This window comes from Amphibalanus amphitrite, unplaced genomic scaffold (assembly GCF_019059575.1).
Source record: "Amphibalanus amphitrite isolate SeventyFive unplaced genomic scaffold, NRLGWU_Aamphi_draft 000677F_arrow, whole genome shotgun sequence".
Taxonomy (NCBI): domain Eukaryota; kingdom Metazoa; phylum Arthropoda; class Thecostraca; order Balanomorpha; family Balanidae; genus Amphibalanus; species Amphibalanus amphitrite.
The window spans coordinates 21,613-46,385 of record NW_024882171.1 but is presented as its reverse complement, the minus strand read 5'-3'; the positions used below and the strand labels follow the sequence as shown (position 1 = coordinate 46,385).

The following is a 24,773-nucleotide window of genomic DNA, read 5'->3' as shown; positions in this document are numbered from 1 at the left end:
AGATCTCGGCGAGAGCAATCCGTTGGTCTTTTCCGCTAAGCTCTACGACGCTCCGTTTTCAAACGCCAAGGGGGGGGGTCGCACCAACCCCCCCCCCCCCTGCATGGGCGAAGGTGGCAGATCGCCGTTTACGGGCGAGGGTTAAGACTTCTGATATGGATGAGTCTAGAGTCTACCACAATAACTAATGAAAACATCAGCTACTACTATAGGTATATACATACGGCATACCCAAACACACATACCTACCTATTTACATTTATACCAGAAATGCCTTTACCCGAAAAAATACTTCATTGCCTGGTCGGCAAAGAGCTACCAGATTCTCTCGATTTGGCAGCCCTTAAAGTTGTAAACAAATGTGTGCGCCGGCCGCCAAAAGAAACCGGCTCCCCCCCGACTCGCTCGTTCGCGCATCGCCTTCGCTACGAGGCTCTTCTGTGGCGTTTCGCCGGTTCCTGTCGTGATTATTTGATGTTCAAGGGATTTATTCATTTGTGAGAAGTGAAAGTAGTAATTGAAACGTAACATCACTGACAATATTTCAGAGTATAGGTTCGCCATGGCAGGGAAACAAAAACAAACTGCACGGAGATCGAGGAGCAACATCAATAGTAAGCTATTATTTATTTATATATTCGAGGTTTATACGATGACTGTTAACTGAAGCAGAATGATAGTTGTTTTCTTGATCACATCTGCCTTGTATTTGCCATACCTAGCATATTTTCAATATTGTTCTTGCAGCAGCAATAAACCATTCTGATTCACTCAAAATCCACCTCTGCTTCAAAACAAAGCCCCAATCTGGAATATAAATAGATAGAATATGTGTGCTATTTTCATCATTGGCATTTCAATTTTTGATCACATCGTTGGTGTAATTTCCATGTCAATGTATTGGTAACTCAAGACTCAAATCTCCTGAGCGGCATGCTTATAGCCCGCCTACACCATGCTTCCACTGGTGGATCCAGGGGGCCATGCTCCAGTGGTTGGGTAATACTATTGGTTGCATAAGAAGTGTTCCAGTGAGAAATTCTTTTGATGCAGCCTGAGAGGTAAATATTTACTTTAGGTCCGCAATATTATTTTAACAAGAAAAAATGCACATTCTTACACTATTTGATGTCCTGAATTCAGATATGATGCTTAAATGCATCAAAAATGTAAAATAAGATACAAAACCCCAGCACATTACACCACACTGCTGCACAATACACACTGAAGAAAGCACGCTTCCGCGACAAAAACGAAACATACAACGCTGCCCTATAAAAGAAAAAAATGATGCGGACATTCATTAGTTTTCGACGTCATGAAAATGACGTCATAATACCAAAGCACAAGAAAAACGGTGAATAAAAAAGAGAAAATATTTAGCAAAGGTAATAGAGCATGAGAAAATGATCAGAACATAACCAAACCTTACCTAACCTGACCTACTGATGTTTGCCTACTGGGGCAAAAACTCCTAAGGCATTGCCTTCGGCACTGCACCGCTCCGCCACGATTATTTTGATGTCACTCTCCTTACAATTTATTATCATCCGTAATTTCGCTCAACCTTGGTTGGACCATTTGTAGCGGGTGCGCCGCGCAGACGGTCTTTTGACACGTGCAGTTCCGGTCGGAGGTGGGGCCGTTGGTGCCTGGTGGTGATACTGGTGATACTAGTGTACTGGTGCTTTTAAATTGGTTTCTAGAAGGAATAAGTATCAGAAATGAAATCAGGAGGTCTTAGAGTATCGTGTGAATGACTTTTATTTACCCCTCTGTTTTGCGGACCTAAAGTAAATAAATACCGCCTGAGAAATGGATCCTGTTAGTGGGACAACCTCGGGACGGTTGTTATGCAGTTGTTACAGCTTTTGTCATTATCGGGAAGGTTGTTCAAGCATTCCTGGCATCCCACTGGTCGAGTAGGGTCTTGCACACTCCATTCCACCTGAATGGGGCGGAGGGGAAGCTTATTCACAGCTTGCAAACTTTTGGTTGCTGGAACTTCTTCAGAGTCTGATGGATCAAGCATCTTATTGTTTTTCAGTCTTTACAGTAGAGCTTTGTCCATAAGCTTGCACTTTTACTCTGAGGCCTGTTCACGGGCCCTGTGTGCGGTCGGACCGCACACAGCCTCCAAGCTCCGCCCACTGCGTCCCTATGTCAGCCTTCCGTCACCGCACACAGCGACCGCTGTGGCCGGTCGGGACTGGCCACAGGAAGACGTCCACCGCACGCAGCCGTGACGTCAGAACCGCCTACCCATCCCCTACCCCCACGCCTGCTGGACTCACCGCACACACCGCACGCAGCAGTGTGCGGTGCCCGTGAACGGCCATCCAATGTCAAACTTCAAAGTTCTTATTCAGCTTCATCACTGACTGTCTGAAGATTTTTTTTTGTTTTTATCTTGAAAGTCAGTGGTTGGGCACACCTGCTCCTGCATCTCTTCTGCACATGTCATAAAAATCTTAGGCCCTGGCTGCTTAAGATCAGGTCACCAGGTCAAGGTCACGCCAAGTGACCTCATCTTAGAAAAAATAAATTAGCTGCACTGTCTGAATGATCACCTTGAAATTTTCAGGGATGGATCGGAGTAACAGTATATGTAAAACTTATATCTTAGAATTTGGATATCAATGTCCTAAGATTAGTTCAATTTTGTACCCTCTCCATTGTACCTAAGTCAACTGGGAAAAATGAAAGAAACCTCTTTTGGATGCACATCATTCTAAACACTGAGACATTGAGATTTGAGATACAGGCAAACTTAACCCTCGCCGGCCGAGGGGGGGGGGGCGGGTGCCGCCCCCCCCATAGGGTTTTTTCGCGATAGCTCCGAACACGCTGGCGATAGAGAGCTGAAACTTGGCATACCTGACCTTTGATCCAAGCCCGATCTTTTGACACCAATCGCATTTTTGGGTCAGGTCAGGTCACTGACCTATGACGTCATAAGTGAACCTCTGCACGGTCTTCAGATGTCGCAACTTCCCAACGCCCTCACTGCCAGAGGAGATGTCACAGGGAAATGAAACTTGCAGGATCTAGTATCCATTATGAGTCCCACAACTTGTATATCTCAGATTTTTCCTAAAGGTCATATGAGGTCAGGTCATTTTCGTGACCTCACCATTATAAGTCAATGGGGAAAAATGAAAACTGCTATTCTGGCGCCGGCAACGATCTCTAACTATCTCAAGCACACAGAATCGTGATTTGGTGCACTCCTTGCAAGGTTAGATGCGTCACTTTTGCAATGTTGACCTTGCGTGACGTCATTTATGACGTCATCAAGGTCATATTAGTTTTTCGTCAATAACTCTTGATCAAATTGAGCTAGCGAGTCGGGAAAGCCATTAATGGACTCAGGAAGGCCTGCCGAATCGAATGATATGCGACATGACCTCTTTCGACCAACTTCGTGACCTGGGGGTGCTGACCTGACCTTGACCTGAGGTCAACACCCCAAGTTGACCTGACCCGGACAAAAAGTATATCATTCGACGCGCCTGAGCGAGGCGAACACGATGCTGCCAAAATCAGCGCTCTGCGGCCGTTTTTTGCGAAGTTATTCACCAAAAACTGAACCGTACCTTGGGGCACTTGACCTGACCTCAGAGGTCACCGGTTGACCTAGGACCTTAAAATCGGGTACCAAGCTCTGCGTCTCGTAACGGCGCATACGCTCGTTTTTTTCCGCGACGCGCTAGCTCCACCAGGGGCGAAACGGCGAGGGGGGGGTCGTACCCGCCCCCCCCCCCTCGGCCGGCGCGTATGTAGAAAACCAATAGGTCCGGCGAGGGTTAAGATACACTGAATCAGAAAGTTGCATTTTTGGCTCTCATTTTGTCCCTGAGGTCATCTGAGGTCATGAAAGGTTCACAGCAGTTTTTTTTGGCAATATCTTTTGATAGAGGCATGTTTGAGCAATGAAAACACCTCAGATGTGCTCGCTCGCTCGACAATACGGATCGACGGATATGCAACATGACCCTTTCTGGTGAGGTCATGATCTTGACCTTAGGTCAACTTTTCCAAATGACTTTTTACGGACAAATTATAGTGCATTCGACGCCTCGACGAAAGGAACACGATTGTGGCAAAATAAATGTGCCTTTCTTGAGTCCAAAGCTATTGCCGAAAAATCGTAAAAACGACTATTTTTCTAGTGTTTGCCCTCCGGAGGCTACACCATTGATCTTAGGTCAAATTTGAGAGCGGTACCAGAAAGAGCGTTAAAAGAGCTACCGAATGCGCTTTTTCGCGGCATTGTAGCTTTATTGGTTCCCGAGTTATGCGGCTGTTTGTCGAAAAACGTTGAAATAAACAAAATTTTATCGGTGCTGCCTCTGGTGACCTGACCTGACCTGACCTACCCGACCTATAAATGACAAGCATTTTCGTCTTAATATTCTACACTTTTTCAAATGCCGCTTACCGCGTGTCGCTATTGGGTCCAGGAGCCAAGTTAGATGGGTGGGGTGGGGTTGGGGTGGGGGATGGGGTGGAGGTCAACTCCCGGGCTCGGTGCGGGTTATGTTTTACCCTCAACCCAGTATGCTCGACTGTGACATCATTCTGCACTATGCAGTTGTTAGTCCCAGCTGTGGAGTACCTATGCATTTGCACACTGCCAGCCCGGCTCTGACTATCACTCCCGCCCACCAGATTCCCAGTCTGCGGGAACCTCCCGGCTCTCCTGCCGTAGCCTGGCCGTGCATGCCGTCGGAGCGGTGGCCGTAGCGGTGGCCGTGGCTCTCCTCTGCCCCTCTCTCTGGGAGCCGGCCGGTGACCGGGCCGGCCCTGCGGCCGTCACCCAACAGGACCCGGCTGCCGGTGACCTCGGCCGTCCCGTGGCGCTGACTGCTGAGGAGCGACGGCTAGCTGATCAGCTGTACAAGCAGGAAGGCTTCAATGTTGTGGCCAGTGATAAGGTGCCGTTCGTGCGCCGACTGCCCGATGTGCGGCCGCAGCTGTGAGTGGGACGACATCACCGCCGAGGGATATCGGGGGACAGATGGACTGTGGTCGGTATCTGCTTACGGCGGCGGGTTTATGCGATGAGTCATATGCAGACATGGGCACGGATCCCAGACGACCAAACACGAAAATCAAGATGGCCACTAGATTAGTGGACTTTAAAGGTAGTGTGCCACCTTTGAAAGATTTCCCGTTTTATTTTTCCTAGGATAAGAAGCTTCTGTTTTTACCTAATATCGCAAAAAAAAAAAATCAAAAATGGGCCTGGAATACTGCCTTTTTCGCCTAAAAGTTTATCGGTTTTTAGATATGTATAACAACTGTAGTGGGCTCACCTGCAAACAGGCGTCGGGCAACAATCGCGAATGCGGCGCACTTGTGACAATAAGCAAAGGTCATTATAGTGTTACGACCATACGACGTACGGGAATGAGTTATCAGCTGTCTAATCGTAGACAACACAATGTCGAGCCTTAAACTGTAAGCCTGTATTGGTATTGTTTCTTAAATTTGGCTGTCGAACATTAATTTGTGGTTTGAAATATGATTTTATGTAAAATAATTGATATGAAACAGCCGTCTCTTAACCCTCGCATGTGTAGGGGGGGGGGGGGTCGGATGGACCCCCCCCCCATGGTTTTTCGCGAATAACTCGCGTAAAAAGCGGCCGATCGCGACGAAACTTTCAGTACCCTCGCATTGATCAATTTGACACCTACCCTGAAAATTTCATGACCCTGACCCAAATGACCTTTGACCTGTGACCTCTTTTCCGAGACCATGTTTGGCCGGAATCGCGATTTCGCGTATGTCGGCTCGCACTAGCCGCGTGTTTGCAAGCTTTTCGTGGTTTCAAACGTTCAAACATGTGATTTGATGTTACTCCCGTGTGTGTCAAGGTCACCTGAAGGTCAGGTCAGGTCATTGACCTTTGGTGACCTCGGGTGACCTCGGGTCACTTTTTCGAGTTTTACATGTTTCTAGGCTAGTTTTTGGAGCTGAATTCGAATTTAGCAACCATTTGAACATTTACGAAGTAGTTTTGGTGACTTCGTAACATGTTACGAAGCTGTCAGAGGCGGTTGACACGTACTACGAATACCCGTCACGACGCCTACTGGTTGACCTGACCTGACCCGACCTGGTCTAAATGCTTCAAGACATCACCTGTGATCAAAACTAACACGATATTCGTGATCAGCACCCCGAAAAACCCCTTAGCAGCCACACTTTACGACTTTCTAACAGGTCCCGATTTTCCCGACTTTGGGTCATTGACCTGACCTGGAAGGTCAACCAATGACCTAGGACCTTAAAATTGGGTATCATCGGCTTCCTCTCGTCACGGGCAACACGCTCGTTTTTTCCGCGAAGCTCTAGCTCGATCAGGGGCCAAACGGCAAGGGGGGGGTCCAACCGACCCCCCCCCCTACACATTAGAAGCTGGCAAACGCCGCACACATGCGAGGGTTAAGTTATGACCCCATTACACCACACGCAAGTGGCAGAAATGACAATGATCAGCTGACGCATTTTTCTTGGCCGAAGTCAGAGCGCGCGGCCCGACGCACCACGCGTATTTGGAAATTCCGACCTCGACGAGCATCAGAAGCCACCTAACAGGCGTGTTCGAAACCGCAGGAGATGATGATGAACGGGTTATCGAAACTTGATTGGATGAGCCTATCGGTAATAGCGATTTTAGTGTGTGCATTTATTGTTCATAGTGGTGTGAAATGTGGTTGGGGTACGACCGACAACCCGTCGGGGCGAATTTCGCACTGGGGTACTCAAAATTTGAAGAATTTAAGACGTTTCCATAAGTTTTGAAGGTATGGATAAGTTCTAAAAATCCGGTTCTCCTTATCCGGGTCATTAACTCCATATGGTCCAGGAAAGCTGGCACACTACCTTTAAGCATGGAATTATGGTGGAAAACATGGCTAATAGATGCCTCTCAACGAACCAACTATTTTGCATTCCCTCATAGTTCACAGTTTTGAGAAAATCCCTCAAGATCCATCTCGGATCCATGGCCACGAATCATGGATCCGAGATGGATCTTGAGGGATTTTCTCAGAACTGTTAACCCTGAAGGAATGCAAAATAGTTGGTTCATTGAGAGGCTTCTATGAGCCATGTTTTCCACCATAATTTCATGCTTGAAGACCGTCAATCTAATGGCCATCTCGATTTCCGTGATTGGTTGTCTGGGATCCGTGCACATGTCTGGTCATATGTGCTATTAGAATGGAATGCTTTGCAGTTAGGATGCCAGAGGTGTATTGCGTCTTTTTGATCGACCCAAACCTAGCAAGTTTTTTTCCTAGCGAGTTTCGATCAACAATTTGGTGGTTTGAGTTTCTCGTTGAAACAATATTCCCTGTCTGAATCTGGAGCAATATGTCAATAGCTAACGTACTGTACCCATTGTATAATAAGTAATAAGTCATGGTAGGTACTATAAGTGAAACATTGACCAGTGCCGGTATATTGGCAGCCGGTATGATTTCACCATGGATTAGGGGAATACTTCATCCATGATTTCACCCTCTCCGTTCGCCCTCAGGTGTCGCGGTCGGACATACGACACGGACCTGCCTGCTGCCAGTATCATCATCAACTTCCACAACGAGGTGTGGTCGGCACTGCTGCGATCGGTCCACTCGGTGCTGGCCCGCACTCCGGCCCACCTGCTGTACGAGATTCTGCTCATCGATGACGCGAGCACCAAGCGTGAGCTGGGAGGGGATGGGGGAGACGAAGAGGCAGGGAGAAGAGGGGATGAGGGTCAGGGTCTACTGAGGGTGAGCTGCTGAGGATCAGGGAGGAGGAATTGTGAGGGACTGAGGGCCAGGGAGGTGGGACTGGACGATCTCGAAGTTGGGGCTGCTGCTGTTTGCTTTGCTGGTAATGTGAATTCAGCGCATGATGCGTTTTATTGAAGGTTGATAATGATATATTACATGGATATTTACTTACATTTTCTTTTGCATGGCTTTATGTAGAGTTTTGGTGCTCTTTTGTATGTTATAGGTCAATAATGGTCATGTGTGATATCTGCATGGTTTCATGTGTGTCGTTCTTTCTATTTGCCCTTATATGTTGTCACTATTGCAGCTCTAATTTCACATCACTCTGATACCCCATTTGTGCCATGACCTTTTCACAGCGGAGCTTGGCGAGCCGCTGGAGCGGTACGTCTCTGACCACCTGCCGTCCAAGGTGACGCTACACCGACTGAAGGAGCGACATGGCCTGATCAGAGGCCGACACTGGGGTGCCCAGCAGGCGTCCGGACCCGTGCTCATCTTCCTAGACTCGCACGTGGAGCCCTGTGATACCTGGTCAGTCAGTGTGATGCCCGTTTGATACTTGGTCCGTTGTGATACCTGCGTGATACCTGGTCATTGTGAGTCCCACGGTGTCTGATTAGTGCAGGACTGCTCAACTCTCGCGCAGCAATCCTGATAATTGCTGCGGTAGAGTTAGCTGATCAATGCTGACCATCACTCAGCATTGAGTGATGACTGGTCAGAAGGGAATCAAAGCTAGTCATATAAATGTAAGTTGGGCCTGTCATCGTGTGAGCGAATTCTCCCAGATCAAATACTGTCTTGTTCAAGCTTAATAGTTTGTCACAAAGACAAGTGTTGTAGTAAAATAAATGTCCGAGACCGAGTTCATTTGGACTTACTAAAAACCTCTATCGTATGGGACCAGACGCTGCCAGTCTGACGTCTCAGTGTCTTGCGCTATCGAACTCCTCTAACCTGACCCCCTCCCCCTCCCAGGATCGAGCCTCTGCTGCAGCGGATCAAAGACGAGCCTCACGCCCTGGTCTGCCCCGTGATCGACAACATCAGGGACACGGACCTGGCTTACCAGCCGGCCGAGCGAGTGGCCGGCGGGTTCACCTGGTCCGGACACTTTGCCTGGATCGAGGCCGGCGGAGCCGACGGAAAACTGCCCAGCGACGAGGCGGCTCCCGTCAGGTCAGAGGGGCGATTGTGTATTAGATGGGTCAGGTCAGATTAAGGTAGGAGGCTGGGAGAGTGTGGGGTAGTAGGAAACGACAGGTTGAGTTAGGAGGGTGAAGTTTTACGGTTGCAATAAGCTGCGGAATGCGGATGGAATGGAGAAAAATGAGGGATTAAAGACTGCATGATGTTTCAAGACAATATCTGCTGATGTATCTAGCTGAGGTCGAACTATATTACCGTTAATTATGTTGACATGGTGGTGTTTTCAGTTGCCTGTGCGCCCTCCCCCTTGTTGCGGTGACTCGATATCCAAACACAATGCGTCTAGAATCGGTAGTCGACCTATCCAACTCCCGGATTATTCCGATGGCTCGATATCCAAATACCCCAATGCGCCCAGTATCGCTCGTTGACCCGTCCTGTCCCTGGTGGCACCGTGTCGCTGGCCGGACCGGTTGTTAGTTTAGCATCGAGACCGGTGGGACCGGTACCACTGGCTCGAGGTGGGTCACATGGGGCCGCCATACTGGACGGGGGTCGCTCGGAGCCACCAGTTCCGTTCACTGAAGGTCATTGTAATGGTACTGGTCACTGCACCGACGAGTGGGGACCGGTCGGTGTGACGGGTGGGTCGGTACGGAAGTACCCGGGGCCACCCACTGCAACTTGTTCTGTGACATGACGACCCGCAATGCCTTATTTATAGTCATGTTTGATTTGATCGCAACATCAATAGGCATTTCACGTTGCTATGCCGGAACCCTATTATACGTATGGTTTATCGAACTGTGGCTAGAATACTTATTCTGTCCGCGGGCTGGAATGGGAATACCTAACCAAGGGCCGTAGGAATGGTCATCGCAAGTTTGTGATTTCATTATCCGTAGCTAAAGGATGATTCAAATGACCCAAATAGCAAGCCACTGATATAATTCACCAAGCGCCAGGAAACTGCTTAGTGCTTGTGCTCTGTTGTTTTGGGTGTCTTCTCTAAATTTTTCCGGCTACTGACCCAAGGGCAAAAATTGTGACATGGCGTAGGTGAGTCACGGCACAGTCGAAATTGCGGATAGCTGCAGTCTATACTAAATTAATACGATGATAGCAGAGAAGCTTGCCTTCATGCTCTGATTTTTCACCAATTTTCATCGAAAAGTGAACTGAGTTAAACCAGTGAGAGCAGAACAAACAATTACTACATGCTCTGCTCCCGAGAACATGAACATCATGCATTTTTGCTGAAATATTTCGTTGGCTTTCGGGCGATATGGCACATTTGGACAACTCGTAAAGGGTGCTGCTTTATTTGTGCACCAGAACAATTATAACTGCAGCTCGTTACTCGGCGAAGCACGCCATCCAGTGCCAGTCAGGTCCGGGTCGTGTCCTATTTCATTCCAAGTCTGCTCGAGTGTGTCTTCTGCTCACTTGTGTATATATAGGCTGTGGATGATACTTGAGGCCGATGCTAGTCTGGGTGTGAATATCGGCTGGCAGCACCTGGAGAGATGTGAACAGCCCTTGTCTCTGTCGCCGCCGCCGTTGCCATGGTGACATCTGGCTGCCGTTGGCTGTCGGTAGGCAGTGTGGTGTTACATACCGTGTGTTAGGCACGGCCAATCAGTTGTTTGTGACCGGCTGAAAGACCGAGTCGGGAAACAGACGTCGCGCAGAAATCTCCGTCTTTTGTGACCGGCTTCAAGACACCCAGCCATAACTACCGTCTGGGAATTACCTTAGTTGCCAGACATCTGACAAAACTTCTGCCTGGGACACCGCTGTCAGACGAATCTGGCCTCTCCCATCCGTCTGGTTCGAGTTCGACTTCGGATCCAGATGTGATTGGTGTCTTTGTTCTACTGTTACTGCTTGTCCTGCCTGTTGAGTGATAGTTTGGCACGTCCGTGTGTGGGAAAGGTGGCTGGGGTAGACAGCGCTCCTGAGGCCTCTGTCGGACAGACACGTACGCGGCTCTGCACCTGCCATTTGTCAGTGGTGACGGACGGGGTCTGTAGGCCGTCCCTGTCAGTGTTCAGTGCTGCTGTCACTGTCACTGTACACCGCAGCAGGGGCCGCCAGGTCGAGACAGAGTCGCCGGGCTCGTGCGACGTGGAGCAGACACTCACATACTCTGCTTTGATTGAGTGGTTTGGTTGGATAATTCAGATCGTGTGTCTGCCTTGGGCTCTGGCTCCGACCGTGACGAGCATTTGGTGTCGGTTACGTGAAACAATCTCTACGTCGTGGAGTGTGCTTCTTACGCGACATCCTGCGTCGTACTTCGGTGATACGAAGCCCACCGATTATCGCCAATCAACAACTACTACTATCACATCGACCGTCTCCATCGTCTCTGCCGTCTCCATCCTCTCTGCATACTCGCCGCGATGTCTGTTCAGTCGGCGAAGCTGGGCGCCTTCTGCCTGCTGCTGATCAGCTCTCTAACGCTGGGCCTGCTACCGTTCTGGCTCACCGCCTGTCTGAAGCGACGTCAGACCGCCGGCGGTGGCGGTGCTGCCCGGCTGGCCATATCCTGTCTGCAGTGTCTGGGCGGAGGAGTTCTGCTGGCTACCGTGTTCACCCACATGCTGCCCGAGGTGCGGGAGGGCCTGACGACAGCGCTGGGTGGAGAGCCGACTCTGCCGTTGGCTGAGCTGCTGCTCTGTGTGGGTATGTTCGGTATCTACCTACTGGAGGAGCTGGCGCTGCTCTGTGCCCGCGGAGGGACGGAGAGGAGGGAGAAGGAGGATAAGGAAGAAGAGGAGGAGGACGAGGAGAGGGTGCTGTATGACGCACGGATGGAGAGCGCCCTGCTGCCGCCGGCGGAGCGCCAGTACGGGGCTGTCTCCGGTCGACCGACCGCTGCTGGGGACACGGTGTGGCCAGTGGCCACCCCCGTCCACGGCCACACCCACTGCCACAGCGCAGCGGCGACCACAGCGACAGCCTCCGCCGCCGGTCAGACCGGGCTGGCCTCGTTCCGCGTCCTGATCGTGACGGCCGCGCTGTCCGTGCACTCTGTGTTCGAGGGCGTGGCCATCGGCCTGGAGCCCTCCGAGCCCAGCGTGTGGCTGCTGACGGCCGCCATCGCCACCCACAAGGCCATCATCGCCTTCTGCTTGGGAGAGCAGCTGGCCTCATCGCTGACCAATCGGCGCCGCGCGCTGGCCTCGCTGGCCGGGTTCGTGGTGGCCTCTCCGCTGGGTGTGATACTGGGCGCTGTGCTGACTGCGGGCGGCGGTGCCGGCCACGCGCTACCCTCAGCTGTACTGCAGGCTCTAGCCGCCGGCACAATCTTGTATGTCGTCCTCTTTGAGATAATCCAGGGAGAGCGAGCTAAGCCGGGTCCCGGCCTGGCCCGGCTAGCAGCCATTCTGTTCGGGTTTGGCTTCATGCTGCTGGTGGTGTGCCTGGTGAGAGAGCCGGAGGAGGAAGAGCAGGGGAGCGGCCAGCTGATGTCGCCGGTCGCCAGCGTGGCGCCGGGGGTGAGAAAGAGAGTCATCCTGCCGTCGGCGATGCGACAGTAAATGGTGTCTCGGGTTTCATATGATGAGGCTTTCATACGATATTGACAAGCTGGAGTTGCGCAACTAACGATCGGTTGTGGAGCTATGCTGATGATCGTGAATGAAAACCATAAAATCCATGGCATTATTAATTAATAATGAGCAGGTGCTATCATAACGTAATTAAGGGAACCGCTCAGGGTCGCCTGGCATGGTGTTTCTTACGACAACGACCAACAATTTACACGCGGTTCAGAGCTCGCTCATTCGCCACTCTGAGACAGCTGGGCAAAACTAGTGCAGTGGAGGTAGTGACTAGCGAGACTGGTTGAGTCTGTACGATGGGGGCCACGGAATGGTGTGAGCTGAGCTTTTGAGCGCTCACCGCACGGAGCTTCAGATCAGGACGTCATGCGTTAGTGCACATTCGTGGCTGATTGGTTATGTTTGTAACGAGTCAAGCTGTCATTTTGACTTTTCTGTCGTGTGACATCCATATTTACTTAGCAGCTGTATATAATGCGTGCGAATATACAGGTGAAATACATTATTGGAATATGATAGGAACCTTTCTAACGCTGCCAGGGTTGTATACGACTCAGAGTTGAATCATGAATCGACTCAAGAATCAGTCGTTTTTCTTCGAGTCATGAGTTGAGTCGAATCAAATAATTTGAAAGCTTAATGAATCATGAGTCGAGTCGATTCACATATGGATAGGCCACTTGAGTCAGAGTTTGAGTCGATTCAAGGTAACGCCACATTTTGAATCGATTCAAGGAACTTGTCACAGTCTGCTCCAGCCACCAGGTAAGATAAACTTATTTTTAAAGTCATGAAACTGCTAGTGAAGTAGTGAGCACGTTTAATGTTTTGGCTGGCATCAGCTACCTAGTATATTCAACTTTGGCAAGTCAGCATTGCAATTGCCTCAGTCTGTATTTATGCAATCACTACATCTGTGGACTGTTACCGAAATACTCGCATTGGGTTGGCTTTGTGAGTGCTAGTAAGGGACACTAACAAGTATGAGATAGATACCAGTTTACAATTGATATAAAACCTTAAATAATTGTCTATCAAATTTGTCTAGAAAGACCATCAATAACCCTCACATTTTTCTTTTCCGATGGTTCACAATTGCTAATTCGTGGTCGCGCATGACGTCGCAAATAACTATTCGTAAACAAGATGAAAAATGAAGTTTTTATTTAAAGGGACCCTCCCACCTTCAAAAAAGTTGATGAATTGGCATAAAAGTGATGTAGCGTGAATCACAAAGAGCGAAAATGAACATCTACCAAATTTTACCGGAAAATATTCACCCGTTTTCGAGATATAAGACTTTTATTTTTGTTTACTTTTTGGGAAATCCGCTGTTTCTATGACGTCACATAAAGGTTTTCTTTACGTCGGCATTTGGAAGCAATAGTTTGGTATCAAAGTGCGACAAATATTGCGCGAATGATGCGTTTATCTTATCAAGGTCAATATATGATGGCCAATAAAGGTTCCAGGACAATTCTTATGGCATTTCTTCGTATCGCAATTCTTCGTCTGCAAATCTTCGTCAGGGCATTTATTCGTACCTATCGCATTACTTTGTCTCGCACCAGGGTATATGAAAATCGGCTCGCATTTCTTCTTCAACGCAAATATATGCAAGAGTAAGCATTGAGGGACAAATAAATGCACCGACGAAGATTTGTAGACGAAGAAATGCGGACGAAAAATTGTGCTACGAAGAAATGTCATGCGAGGATTCGTTCGGGTACCATGACATTTATGTGATTTCAAAGTCAAGGTTCACAGCTGATCTGCTAAATCAAGCCAAGAATCCAAACTATCAAAAAACTATAAATATTTGTTTGTCTGTCACAGAGGTCTCAAGCAATATAAGGTTGACATATGTTGAATCAAAAATCTACTGCCACAACTCACATCTCCTGCCTTAGTTTATCATTGTTGTTTTAACTTGCTTTCAAGAGAAACACAGTCGGTGACACTACAGGGAAATAAGCTAAAATTAGAGCGCTCTATTTATTGCTCCCGCTACTTCACCGTCTCCCATAGGGTCCTGTGTTGAGCTGGTGTCGAGGCTCTAAAAATGACGCCGATTTTTGCACCCTTCTCACGAAAACCGCTCGGACCGCCTGGAAACTAATTGTTCCGCTCTAAAAATTTCATGATCGACGGGAAAATGAACGAGGAAAAGATTGGTCCTGAAATAATTCTGAACTCCCTGTAGAACATATCGAAATATGGCTGCAAACTAGGAGCATGTCAAAATCGACAAAACAATACAAATAAATTTCCCGGGATTTTTTTATTTTCCATGCATCTGTGTATGAAATCAGTCGGTTTTTCGGAAAGATCGTCTTCTGTTTAATAAATAATTCCATAATTGCAATCGAGAATAAAAAAAATTTCTGCTGTGACAGCAGTTTTGGCATTGTGCCAGTAGTGTGGCGTGCGCGGTGCTGCGTGGTCGTCGGGACGGAGTTGTGAGTATTTTCGGTGTTTTAAATGGTTGATGGCCATTTGAACCAGCTTTATATTATTTCCTACCAATTTTTGCATCAAATTATTGCTTTGAAAGACCATTGAAACCCCTCATCTCTTCATGAAATACGATCATATTAATCGTCGACGAAAATGGCGCGTGACTCCATGTGCGTTTCGATCGAAATAAATCGTAAATTAAATAATATTCGATGATAAGTATCATATTCTAGTGACACGTTTTCATAAAATAAGGCATAAACTTTGCAAGGAAGTCAACACTGGATAATTGGATTCTTATTTTGCTCACATATCCTTGTGGTAGTCAAATGGCTCAATTGTTAGATAAATGTAAATATATGTTTTGGCTTGATGTTTGCTGTGAAACCACCCAGCCACTTGCTGGTTGAGTGGTTTTCTGATAATTACCTGATAATCATTTCTCCTTTTCCTTAAAAGAAACTAAAATTATTTTCAAAGTAACCCATTTTTAGGAAAGGCGGCCTGCTCATTGACATTTCATGTTCTTGTTTTGTTATTGCTGGCAGTATTTTGATACAATAATGCAATATGATTTTTTTGTGTAATAATAAGACCTAAGACAAACCTAGTTAATGCGTCAATCAAACACCCAACAGAAAGATTGTGAGTCCTTGTGACGTGAAGTAGAAAATTATATGAATGTGTTTTATAGAATATGCCAAATTTTAAATTATTTTATTATTTGATACTGATAGCTGAGCATGTGAATTATGCCACAATATAATTTCATGTTCTGGTATTGAAATAGCCGGCAGTATTTTACTTCAACAATTGTAATATATATGGAATACATGTTGTTATGTTATGTTAAAAGTTTAATAACAGCCAACAGAAGGGGCTGTTTCAGCAGATAATGTTTGTACCTTATGCATTACCTTTCTTTTCTGCAGGACCATGCTTCCGCTGGGTGGTCGACATTTGCCTCCTAAAGAAGTTGAGCAACATGAAGACCACCAGATGAGGTGTCTGCAGTTCATGTGGAACTCTGCAGACTACAAGTGTTATGCCAACCACAACCAAAGTGCTGTGATCATGGAGGCATGAATCTCATAATAACACTTCAGATTTGCAGTTGTATCAAAGTGTGATTCAAACCACCTGTGGCATCTCACTCAATGCGTGAACAGTGTGATCATTGTGCAGTGTTCAGCTGCAACTAAGACATATTTTATTAGTGACTTGTTTTGCAATTAGCCACCAAAAGCATTTTTTTTTTGGGCTGGCCGCTGTAATATGTTGTGCACTGCGCAATATTGGTAGTGTTTTGTCACTTGTCAAGTTGTCAGTTGTGCATGTTGCCTGTTTCTCTGCCCTCAGCCCTCATATCAGTTAAGTGGTGAATCGGCATCACTCAGTCTCCCCAGATCTCCATTGACTGTCTGTCAACCACCTAACTTGAGATGGTATTTGCTAATAGTGTCAGAAAGGAAGTGATTGTAGACATTTTTAGGAATATGAGCTCCGTTTCATGCGTGTTCCAGTGGTCATTTTGTCACATGTCCCATAGTGTAATAAATGGAAACTGTTGTTCCCTTTTGAAGGTAGGTACTCGCGGATGCAGAAAGCGTTGGGCCTAATTATTAAACGCACCCTCTTATCAGCGACGCACGAAATCGACAAATATCATCCTTTTTAGAACAGGAGGAAACGAATACTTGTGAACGTAGCTGTACCTACAACAGTGCATAAGGAATTGAAATTCTGGGAGTTTTTGAAATTCGGAGAAACTCAAGTTGTCGACAGGTATGCCCCCTTGTACGTCAAAGACCGCTTAAAAAACAAACGTCTACAAATGAAGGCAGTATTCGTATGTTCGTTGTAATTGCAGCAGCCTAGCAACATGCATTGCGGCCCGATGGCGAATTAAACTCGTGCTCAAAAACTATGCCGGTAACTGCCAATGCACTTAGGTCATAGGTGAGGAGAGGAAGGGTTATGTCAAATGTCAACATCATAGAAATGGCTTCATCTATTGAGCTGTGCCTATTGTACATAATTCAACCAATCTATGCATTTCGTTTCTTGCAATCTACTCATGCTTTCACTCCAGCTTCAGAGTAATCATCCCATATTGTACGTCTTAAGATATTGATTTCTATGGCGGTTTGCAATTGCTAGCCACGTCTTACCTCAGTTTGGTGGCCCCACATCGGCCCGCTCGGCCGCTCTAAAATTGACTTACGGAGGAGGATGGTGGCTTTTATTTTAGCTTCTCCGCTGACTGCGGGGAGCGCCGTCGCCGAGGTAGAAGCAATAATTAGCTTATGTTTGGGACTAATTTCCACGCTTAATTAATATTTTAATGTTATTTTAATTAATTCATTTTAATCTTTGACGCATTCTCTTTCTATTGATACCATCCACCGGTCTGAGAATTACTGCCTTGCTGCGTAAGGGCCGATAAAAGATCACGTTTTTAGGGGTATCTCTTCAACATGGGGCAGGAGCAATAAATAGAGCACTCTTATTTTAGCTTATTTCCCTGGTATGTCACCAACTGAACAGAAGTCAGTATCTGATATCACTTCAGATGATTGTTTCAAGATCTGAGTTCAAATGGAAATAAAAGCAAGATCAAGATGAAACAGGGATTATTGCTGTTAAAGTAGTTTGGCCATGATACAACAAGCACATAAATCATTAGCCAAATCAAATACTGGTTGGTTTGTCAAGATGTTTGTTGTCTGTCGTCTGTCGAGCTGCTATGAACACTGAACGCTCTCACTCTTACTTTAAAGAGAGTAGTTTAAGTTGAATGGTAGTGAGCTGTAATTAGACAGAGCAGCTATTCAGTGCTCACATCAAGCCAGGCTAGGAAATGGCATCAACTGTGGTGGGAGGAAGCAGGTTCGGCAGCCCTATGTTGTAAACTTCTGTTATGTCTTGTGTTTGATCAACTGATGTTTTCTGCTCTGTTTTGTGCAGTGATAGTAGCAGGTAACTGCATGCTTGTCAAATTATGTGAATAAACGAATTCATAACATTGCATTTTTCTCTCCATGCAAGGAACAAGTAAGATGTTGTAGAAAATGTAATAGAGGGCTGCATTGCTGATTTTGCACTTTATCAGAGCTTTATTTAGAATTGCTTTCCTGAAAGCTACACACAGGCCACAGTGCTGAAATTCACAATGTCATAGCTTTTGGCGGAAAAAAAGAAAAGACTTACCTAGGTAAAATTGGCTGAAAGTATGGCAGAGCAGGTCTTGATGCGTATGCCCATCCGTGTGCTTGCCGAAGCCGAACTGACTGCAACACATTTAACTGACCACCATGGTGGCTGGCATATCCTGAACTTTCACCACTCTAAACAAGACAACTTTCAGCCCTCAGCATTGTATTAAAACACTGTACAAAACACTCAAAATTTGTTTCAGTGCCATCCACGGACAACATCAGTCGCCATTCACCAGGCCAGTAAAAACAGAATAGATAATAGCTTCAAACCCATGCAGTCAGAGGAGAGTTACTAGGTCTGCACCTCAAAACAAAATCCAGGTGACATTCACCACGCCAGTAAAAAACAGGTACTTAGGTAACGTAACAGCTTCAAATCTGGTAACATGTTGGTCGGACTTTACACTACCATATTTACATGGAATAATATGATACCAAACAATAGTGCAACCATTCTGGACAACAAAAGTGTATGATAAAATTAATTTAGAATACTCTGGCAGCATGATTTACGAGCACAGGCAGGTGTTACCTACCAGCCTTCTCAATGCTCGTAAAACCAACATTGTAGTTTTGATTTTACCTTACATGATAACACACTTGGCTGCAATGGCACATTTAATTTAATACTGTGAAAAGACCAGTTATAACCACTTCACAAGCACAATTGCACCTCATGCCGACATCCTTTTCCAAAGACAGTCAGCAGCGTCTTTCGTCAAAACTGGAAGATAAATCCCCTTTCAACTGTTAACATCAAAAATATTTCTTCATGGTGTGACTGTGATCTCCATATGGAAACCTTGCAGGAAAAGAATTAATGTCAATTGTCAGCTCTTCAAATTTCTTTGGACTTTAACTTGCAGTACCATATCCAGTTTGCTTTGATATTTTGTTTTTTATTCCATGTTGAAGTTGAACACCAAGCTCCAGATATAGCAGGCAGCTTGATCATCTTCGGCCTTGGTATAATATCAGTCCAAGTTCCAGTGGTGGGTATCTTCTAATATTCAAATTAAAATGAAAAGCAATAGGCTTTCTCAGCGCCGACGACGGATTTCACGTTGATAAAAAAGGGAGCTCAAGGTCAGCAAAACTCGGGTTCAAGGAATGGCGGGCGTTGAAATGACTGCTGACGTCATCAAAAAACCGCTAATGGTTAAGAGATAGGGACTAAGCTGGTCCCACCCTGCAAGTAAAGGGAAGAAATTTCTTGAACACCATAAAGCTGCGGGAGTTGCGACCAGGATAAATGGTGGTTTCTGAGCCTGGCCGCAAACTTGGCTATCTCAACTCAAAACTAATGTTAAGGTGGGATGGTCCCTTTAATTCAAGCTGATAAATGAATAGGAACAGATTTAAAACGATATGAGAACTTGATCTTTTTAGCCAGAAAATTATAAAATGATAAAAGTTAAGAAAAAATATAACATGATTTGGTTTCAAATTAAAATTGTATGACGTCATTAACGCGGACAAATGTTTCTCGAGCTTGCATAGATAAGAGTATTTGTAAGTTATTAGCAATTTCTGTCGACAATCATATTTGCTGCCATATCCCAAACGTAAAGGAAAAGCAAAAAATCGTAGCGGCGCTACCATAGCTAAAAAAACGCTACCATAACGCAAATCAACTGGAAAGTGACGTTTTATTTAACTTTGTTATTTATAATTAACGCAAACGTCCATTTTTAGGCTCGGTGTTGTATTTTTCTGCTAAATTTAATAAAAATTGGTTTATTTATTTTGAGTTTAATTAGTTATGACAAGCTAAAGCTAAGGTTAAGATAACTGACGTCATGTGTTTATACCTTTAAAAAGTGAACCACACTACATTATTGGATTATGCCCTAAACCTTGTCTGTTAAATTCTCAAGGCCACAAGGCAACAGGGCATGAACAAAATGTTTTTCTTTGCATTTTGAGATTCTAATTAGCCTTACATTTGGCTTCATATTTGTCATATATTAAAGGCTTCATATTTGCATTCTTATTTAGAAATCAATACTGTGCTGGCTTGCAGCTGGCACGTAGTTAGGTACATATTGATGTGTTGCTGACATTTTTATTTACATTATAGGTATGTAAGGTGTGTTATGTGGTTTCAATAATAATAGCAACATGTTTTTCTTTATTTTTATTTCATACATAAATAAAATGGTTAATGTTAGCTTTTTTAAAATATCTACATGTATATAGTTCACTAGTTGTCAGGAATTACATATGCAGTATGCACCCATGAATGTATTTCACTACATAGTAAAGCAAGCGTCACACTTCTTTTTGCAACAAAGGAGAGGCGCTGTAGGTTAGGTTTTAGATTTTAGGTTTTAGGTGGTAGGTTTTAGGTTGTAGGCTGTGTTAGGTTATGCCAGGTTTGATTAGGTTTGGTTTGGTTTGGGTTGATTAGAAAGCATCTCTGGGTACAGCGCCTCTCCATGGTTGCAGAAATAAGTGTGACGCCTGCTTTACGACTACCTGTATTTCTTGGGTTTTGCACAAACATTTTATGTTGAATAATTTGATGAGTCTGTCCAATGAGTTGAGTCAGAATTGAGTCATGAGTCGATTCAAATTATTTAACAGAACCCTTGAGTCATGAGTTGAATCGAATCGTTAAACTGAAAATATGCTTGAATCATGAGTCGAATTGATTCATATATTTCTTGTCATGTTTGAGTCAAGAGTTGAATCGAATCATTTCAATTAAAGTTTTTGGAATCATGAGTCGAGTCGATTCAGTTTTAGGAAACTCTCTTCTGAACCGACTCACCAAAAATTTGAGTCGTATACAACCCTGAACGCTGCACCCCTGCAAGCTTTTAAGGAGAGGGCGGGTAGGGGGCTGTCCGTCACCCATCCTGCCGTGCAAAAGTCGCCCCTGAACTTTTGTCCGACGGCAGCTCGGTCAGGGGTCGTGCCTGCCCCCCCCCCCGTGGCCTAGTTTGAGTCCATCAGTCACCACTGCCAAGCTCTGACGTGTGCTGCGTTATTCCTATTCACATTTCTACCTCTGATTTCTGTAATCGTGGCAGTGTTTACAGCCGGCCGCTGGCGTTGCGTAGCTGCGTTCTAGTGCCCCAGTGGAATGGGCGGTACTGTGTTACGTGACTGAGACCAATTAAACCACACGGCGGGGGGGGGGGGGGTAGTACAGGCGGGGGACACCCTGGTGACTCGGCGGGGACTGACACACAGCGTGTCAGAAATGACACATGACTCAGGGTATGGTGCTTTTAACGCAAATGACACCGTCAAGTCTATGGAGCGGGAGGCAGGCGTATAACGCGGTCATCGGTCAACCCTGGCGACACAGTGCGACAGCAGCGCCCGCCCGGGGTTAAATGTCAGTGGCTGGGGCGGTGTGGCAGGGTAGGGGAATAAGGGGAGTGGAGGGGCGCAAGCTCGTTCTCGAATGTCGGAGAACTATGTAGTGCACAAGTTACAAGCACCCGTACTTTATGAAATGCATTTGTTAGAGGTTTTGTTGAACTTGCTTTCCTGTTGCAAGGCCAAGTAATGCTTGTACCGACTAATGGCAGTTGTTGTCCAATCAGACTTCTGTACTGCTAGTAGCTGAAGCAAACTCTAGTATTGATGCCAGGAACCCATTTACCTTACGAGATAAGTTTTGTCGCATTCAGAATGCAGTTTGCTATTGGCCGAGCACTACACAAAGAAACTTTTGTTTTATATGGTTTGGACTTTTTATAAGAAAACAATGTAATCAAAATCATTCCAGTCTTATTGACCCTCTGCTTGCCCTGGGTTTTACAATTCTGAGCCGTAGAAGCAAACCTTCAGTGGGGATTTATTGCAATGCCACGACATGTCGCCATGCTCGGGCGCAGGCAATGGTGATTTGACGACCTGTATATGCATAATGTATGTCTCCTTTTCACGAACTGAGTTATGGATTACATAAACCTCTGAGCTGACTGTTGGAAGTATTTTATCTTTACATCAATAATTATATAAAGATAAAATACTGTCGATTATAAAATAATCGATTTTCATTCATTTGTATTTACTTTGTCCATGTTAAAATAATTAATGGGGCATTCCACGATAGATCGTACCACTTTTTTCCAATTTGACACCCTCATCTCTCGGATTTTGACGAGAATCGGTCTCAGGGGTAATCAGGCGCTCTGAATCCACCTGTAACAATTTCAGGCTTATCAGATAAGTATTTTTGAGTTATGGTGTATAACATTTTTTGGATCTTGCTTTGCAGCGCTAAGTTTGGCGAGCTGTAACTCGAAGACGGATTATTCGAATGCCAAATGTTATATAGCATTGAACTTGCAATGAAACAGAGATTAATATGTATTTTTGAAATTTTGAAAAATACGCGATTTTTGATATATGACACATCGAGTTTTCCTTCATTTGTATTTTTTGGACTTTGGGACCAATTTTTTTTGAATTTTTATTTCCTTTAAAAAATATTTGGCTCATTGTTAAGAAGCATGCAAAAATTAGGAAGGTGTTCTTTCTATAAATGTATTTATTTTGCGTCACGATAACGGTCTCGAATAGTGATTTCGGGAGGGGAGCTTACAAATGGCGTGGTAAAGCTGCCTAGTGACATCACGGGTTACTGATAACTATTTCAATTGAGGTCCGAGTCATCTGAAAAAAATGAAAAGAGGGTTCATCCAACCCTCTTTCCTATAAGCGCGGGAGTGAAAAAGGCTGTTTGGTTCTGTCATTGTTTTGGACACCAATGACCATAGCTGTCCGAGATAAGAGTTACAGGACGCATATATGGTGTCCTCCAGAGGTCTCACAACTTGTATATCTGGGAATCTTTAAAGGTCACATAAGGTCAGGTCGGTCACGTGAAATCACTGTTATAAGTCAATGGGGAAATATAAAAACTGTTATTTTGGCGCCAAGAATGATCTAAAACTATCTCCCGTACATGGTGTCGTGATTTCATGCACTCCTTGCAAAGTCCATGGCTTCACTTTTGCATTGCTAGCCTTGCGTGACGTCATTTATGACGTCACTAGGGTCGTACGAGTTTTTCGTCAATAACTCCCGATCAAATTGAGCTAGAGAGTCGGGAAAGCCACCAATAGACCCGGAAAGACCTTCCGAATCGAATGATATGTCATATGACATCCTTTGCCCAGCTTCGTGACCTGAGGGGCTCTGACCTAACCTTGACCCGAGGTCAACTACTTAAGTTGACCTCACCCAAACAAAAAGCATATCATTCGACGCACCTGAGCTAGGCGAACACAATGATGCCAAAATCGTGGCTCTGCGGCCATTTTTGCGAAGTTATTTACTAAAAACCGAACCCGTAACCTCAGTCACTTGACCTGACCTCAGACGCTACCGGTTAACCTGCGACCTTAAAATCGGGTACCAATCGCTGCGACTTGTAACGGCACACACGCTCGTTTTTCCGCGAGGCTCTAGCTCTATTAGAAGCGAAACGGCGTGCTGGGGTCGTATTAACCCCCTCGAAACCCATTTTGTTTGCGGGAAAATGAGGAACTTATAGAAAGAACACCTTTCTAATTTTTTGCATGTCGATTTGCAATGACATGAAGTTTGTTTTGAAAAAAATAAAAATGTGAAAAATTTTGGTCCCAAAAGTCATTAGAGGCAAATGAAAAAAAATATTAATAATTTTGTTGAACCAATAAAATTTTTCTTCGGAATTTTTAAAAAGTAATATTTATCATTGATTCATCGCAAGCTTAGTGCTGTTCACCGTTTGTTGGTTGCTTAACCCGTTCTTGAGTTATAGGCCATCAAACTCACCGTTATAAACCGAAGTTAAAAAAATGTAATGCAATATAACTCAAAAAGTTTTGATCTGAGAATTCTGATATTTTGCCAGGCGTCTTTGGGGCCTATGATTACCCCTAGAACCGATTTTCATTAAAATCTGAGAGATGAGGGTGACGGGCCTGGTACGATCTATCGTGGAATGCCCCTAATCACGATAAAGGGACACCCCGTTTTTGCCACACTTAGATCTTGAGCCTGTCAGGCTATCTCTGGGCTAATGTGCGATTAATTAATGCCTACTATTTTCACCCTGACTTTCCATTCCGAAGCCCCCAGATATCGCATGATGCCTGGAGGTCTATACGCGATGAGCAGGGACTATTTCACCATAACTTTTCCTCTTACCACCTCCAGGTCTCCCGTGATGTCTGGAGGTCTCTACGCCATTAGCAGGGAATATTTCTGGCACCTGGGAGGCTACGACACTGGAATGGACGTCTACGGCGGAGAAAACCTCGAACTCTCGTTCAGGGTGAGTTAACTCCGCGGCTGGGCAGGGTGCTTCCGTTAACAGGAGATTATGCTGTTTCACCGTCTACCAATGCAATGGGCGCTTATATGACGGGAATAAGCAATAAGCATGCATTTGACAGGCTACCCCGTTGATGGATTTTAGTGTGCACCGTGCACGTCTTGTATTCACTGCTGTCACAGGCGATCTGTATGCACAAATGTAATGGCAGCCCAGCTGTAGCCAGGCTAGGGAGAATAAGGTATAGAAAGGGCTTGTGTTCTGGAATTGAACTAGGTACTTTTCTTAATTGATCTAC

The 24,773-nt window shown here is 45.6% G+C and overlaps 2 protein-coding genes across 3 annotated transcripts in view; both read left to right on the top strand.

Annotated features, from left to right (window-relative positions):
- Positions 1-361: 361 nt before the first annotated feature.
- LOC122364442 (probable N-acetylgalactosaminyltransferase 9) overlaps positions 362-24,773 on the top strand; it is a 35,056-nt gene continuing 10,644 nt past the window's right edge. Inside the window, exons 1-6 of one of the 2 annotated variants that reach the window (XM_043334803.1) lie at positions 362-614; positions 4,672-4,978; positions 7,553-7,719; positions 8,156-8,330; positions 8,778-8,978; positions 24,358-24,475. In XM_043334803.1, the coding sequence (XP_043190738.1) occupies positions 563-614; positions 4,672-4,978; positions 7,553-7,719; positions 8,156-8,330; positions 8,778-8,978; positions 24,358-24,475 (1,020 nt within the window). In that variant the 5' untranslated portion in view covers positions 362-562. The remainder of the gene's footprint in view (positions 615-4,671; positions 4,979-7,552; positions 7,720-8,155; positions 8,331-8,777; positions 8,979-24,357; positions 24,476-24,773) is intronic. The other variant, XR_006253550.1, reaches the window with a different exon arrangement.
- Positions 11,022-13,027, top strand: LOC122364443 (zinc transporter ZIP1-like). The gene has a single exon (XM_043334804.1). The coding sequence runs from the start codon at positions 11,354-11,356 to the stop codon at positions 12,491-12,493; it is 1,140 nt and encodes a 379-aa protein (XP_043190739.1). The 5' UTR covers positions 11,022-11,353; the 3' UTR covers positions 12,494-13,027.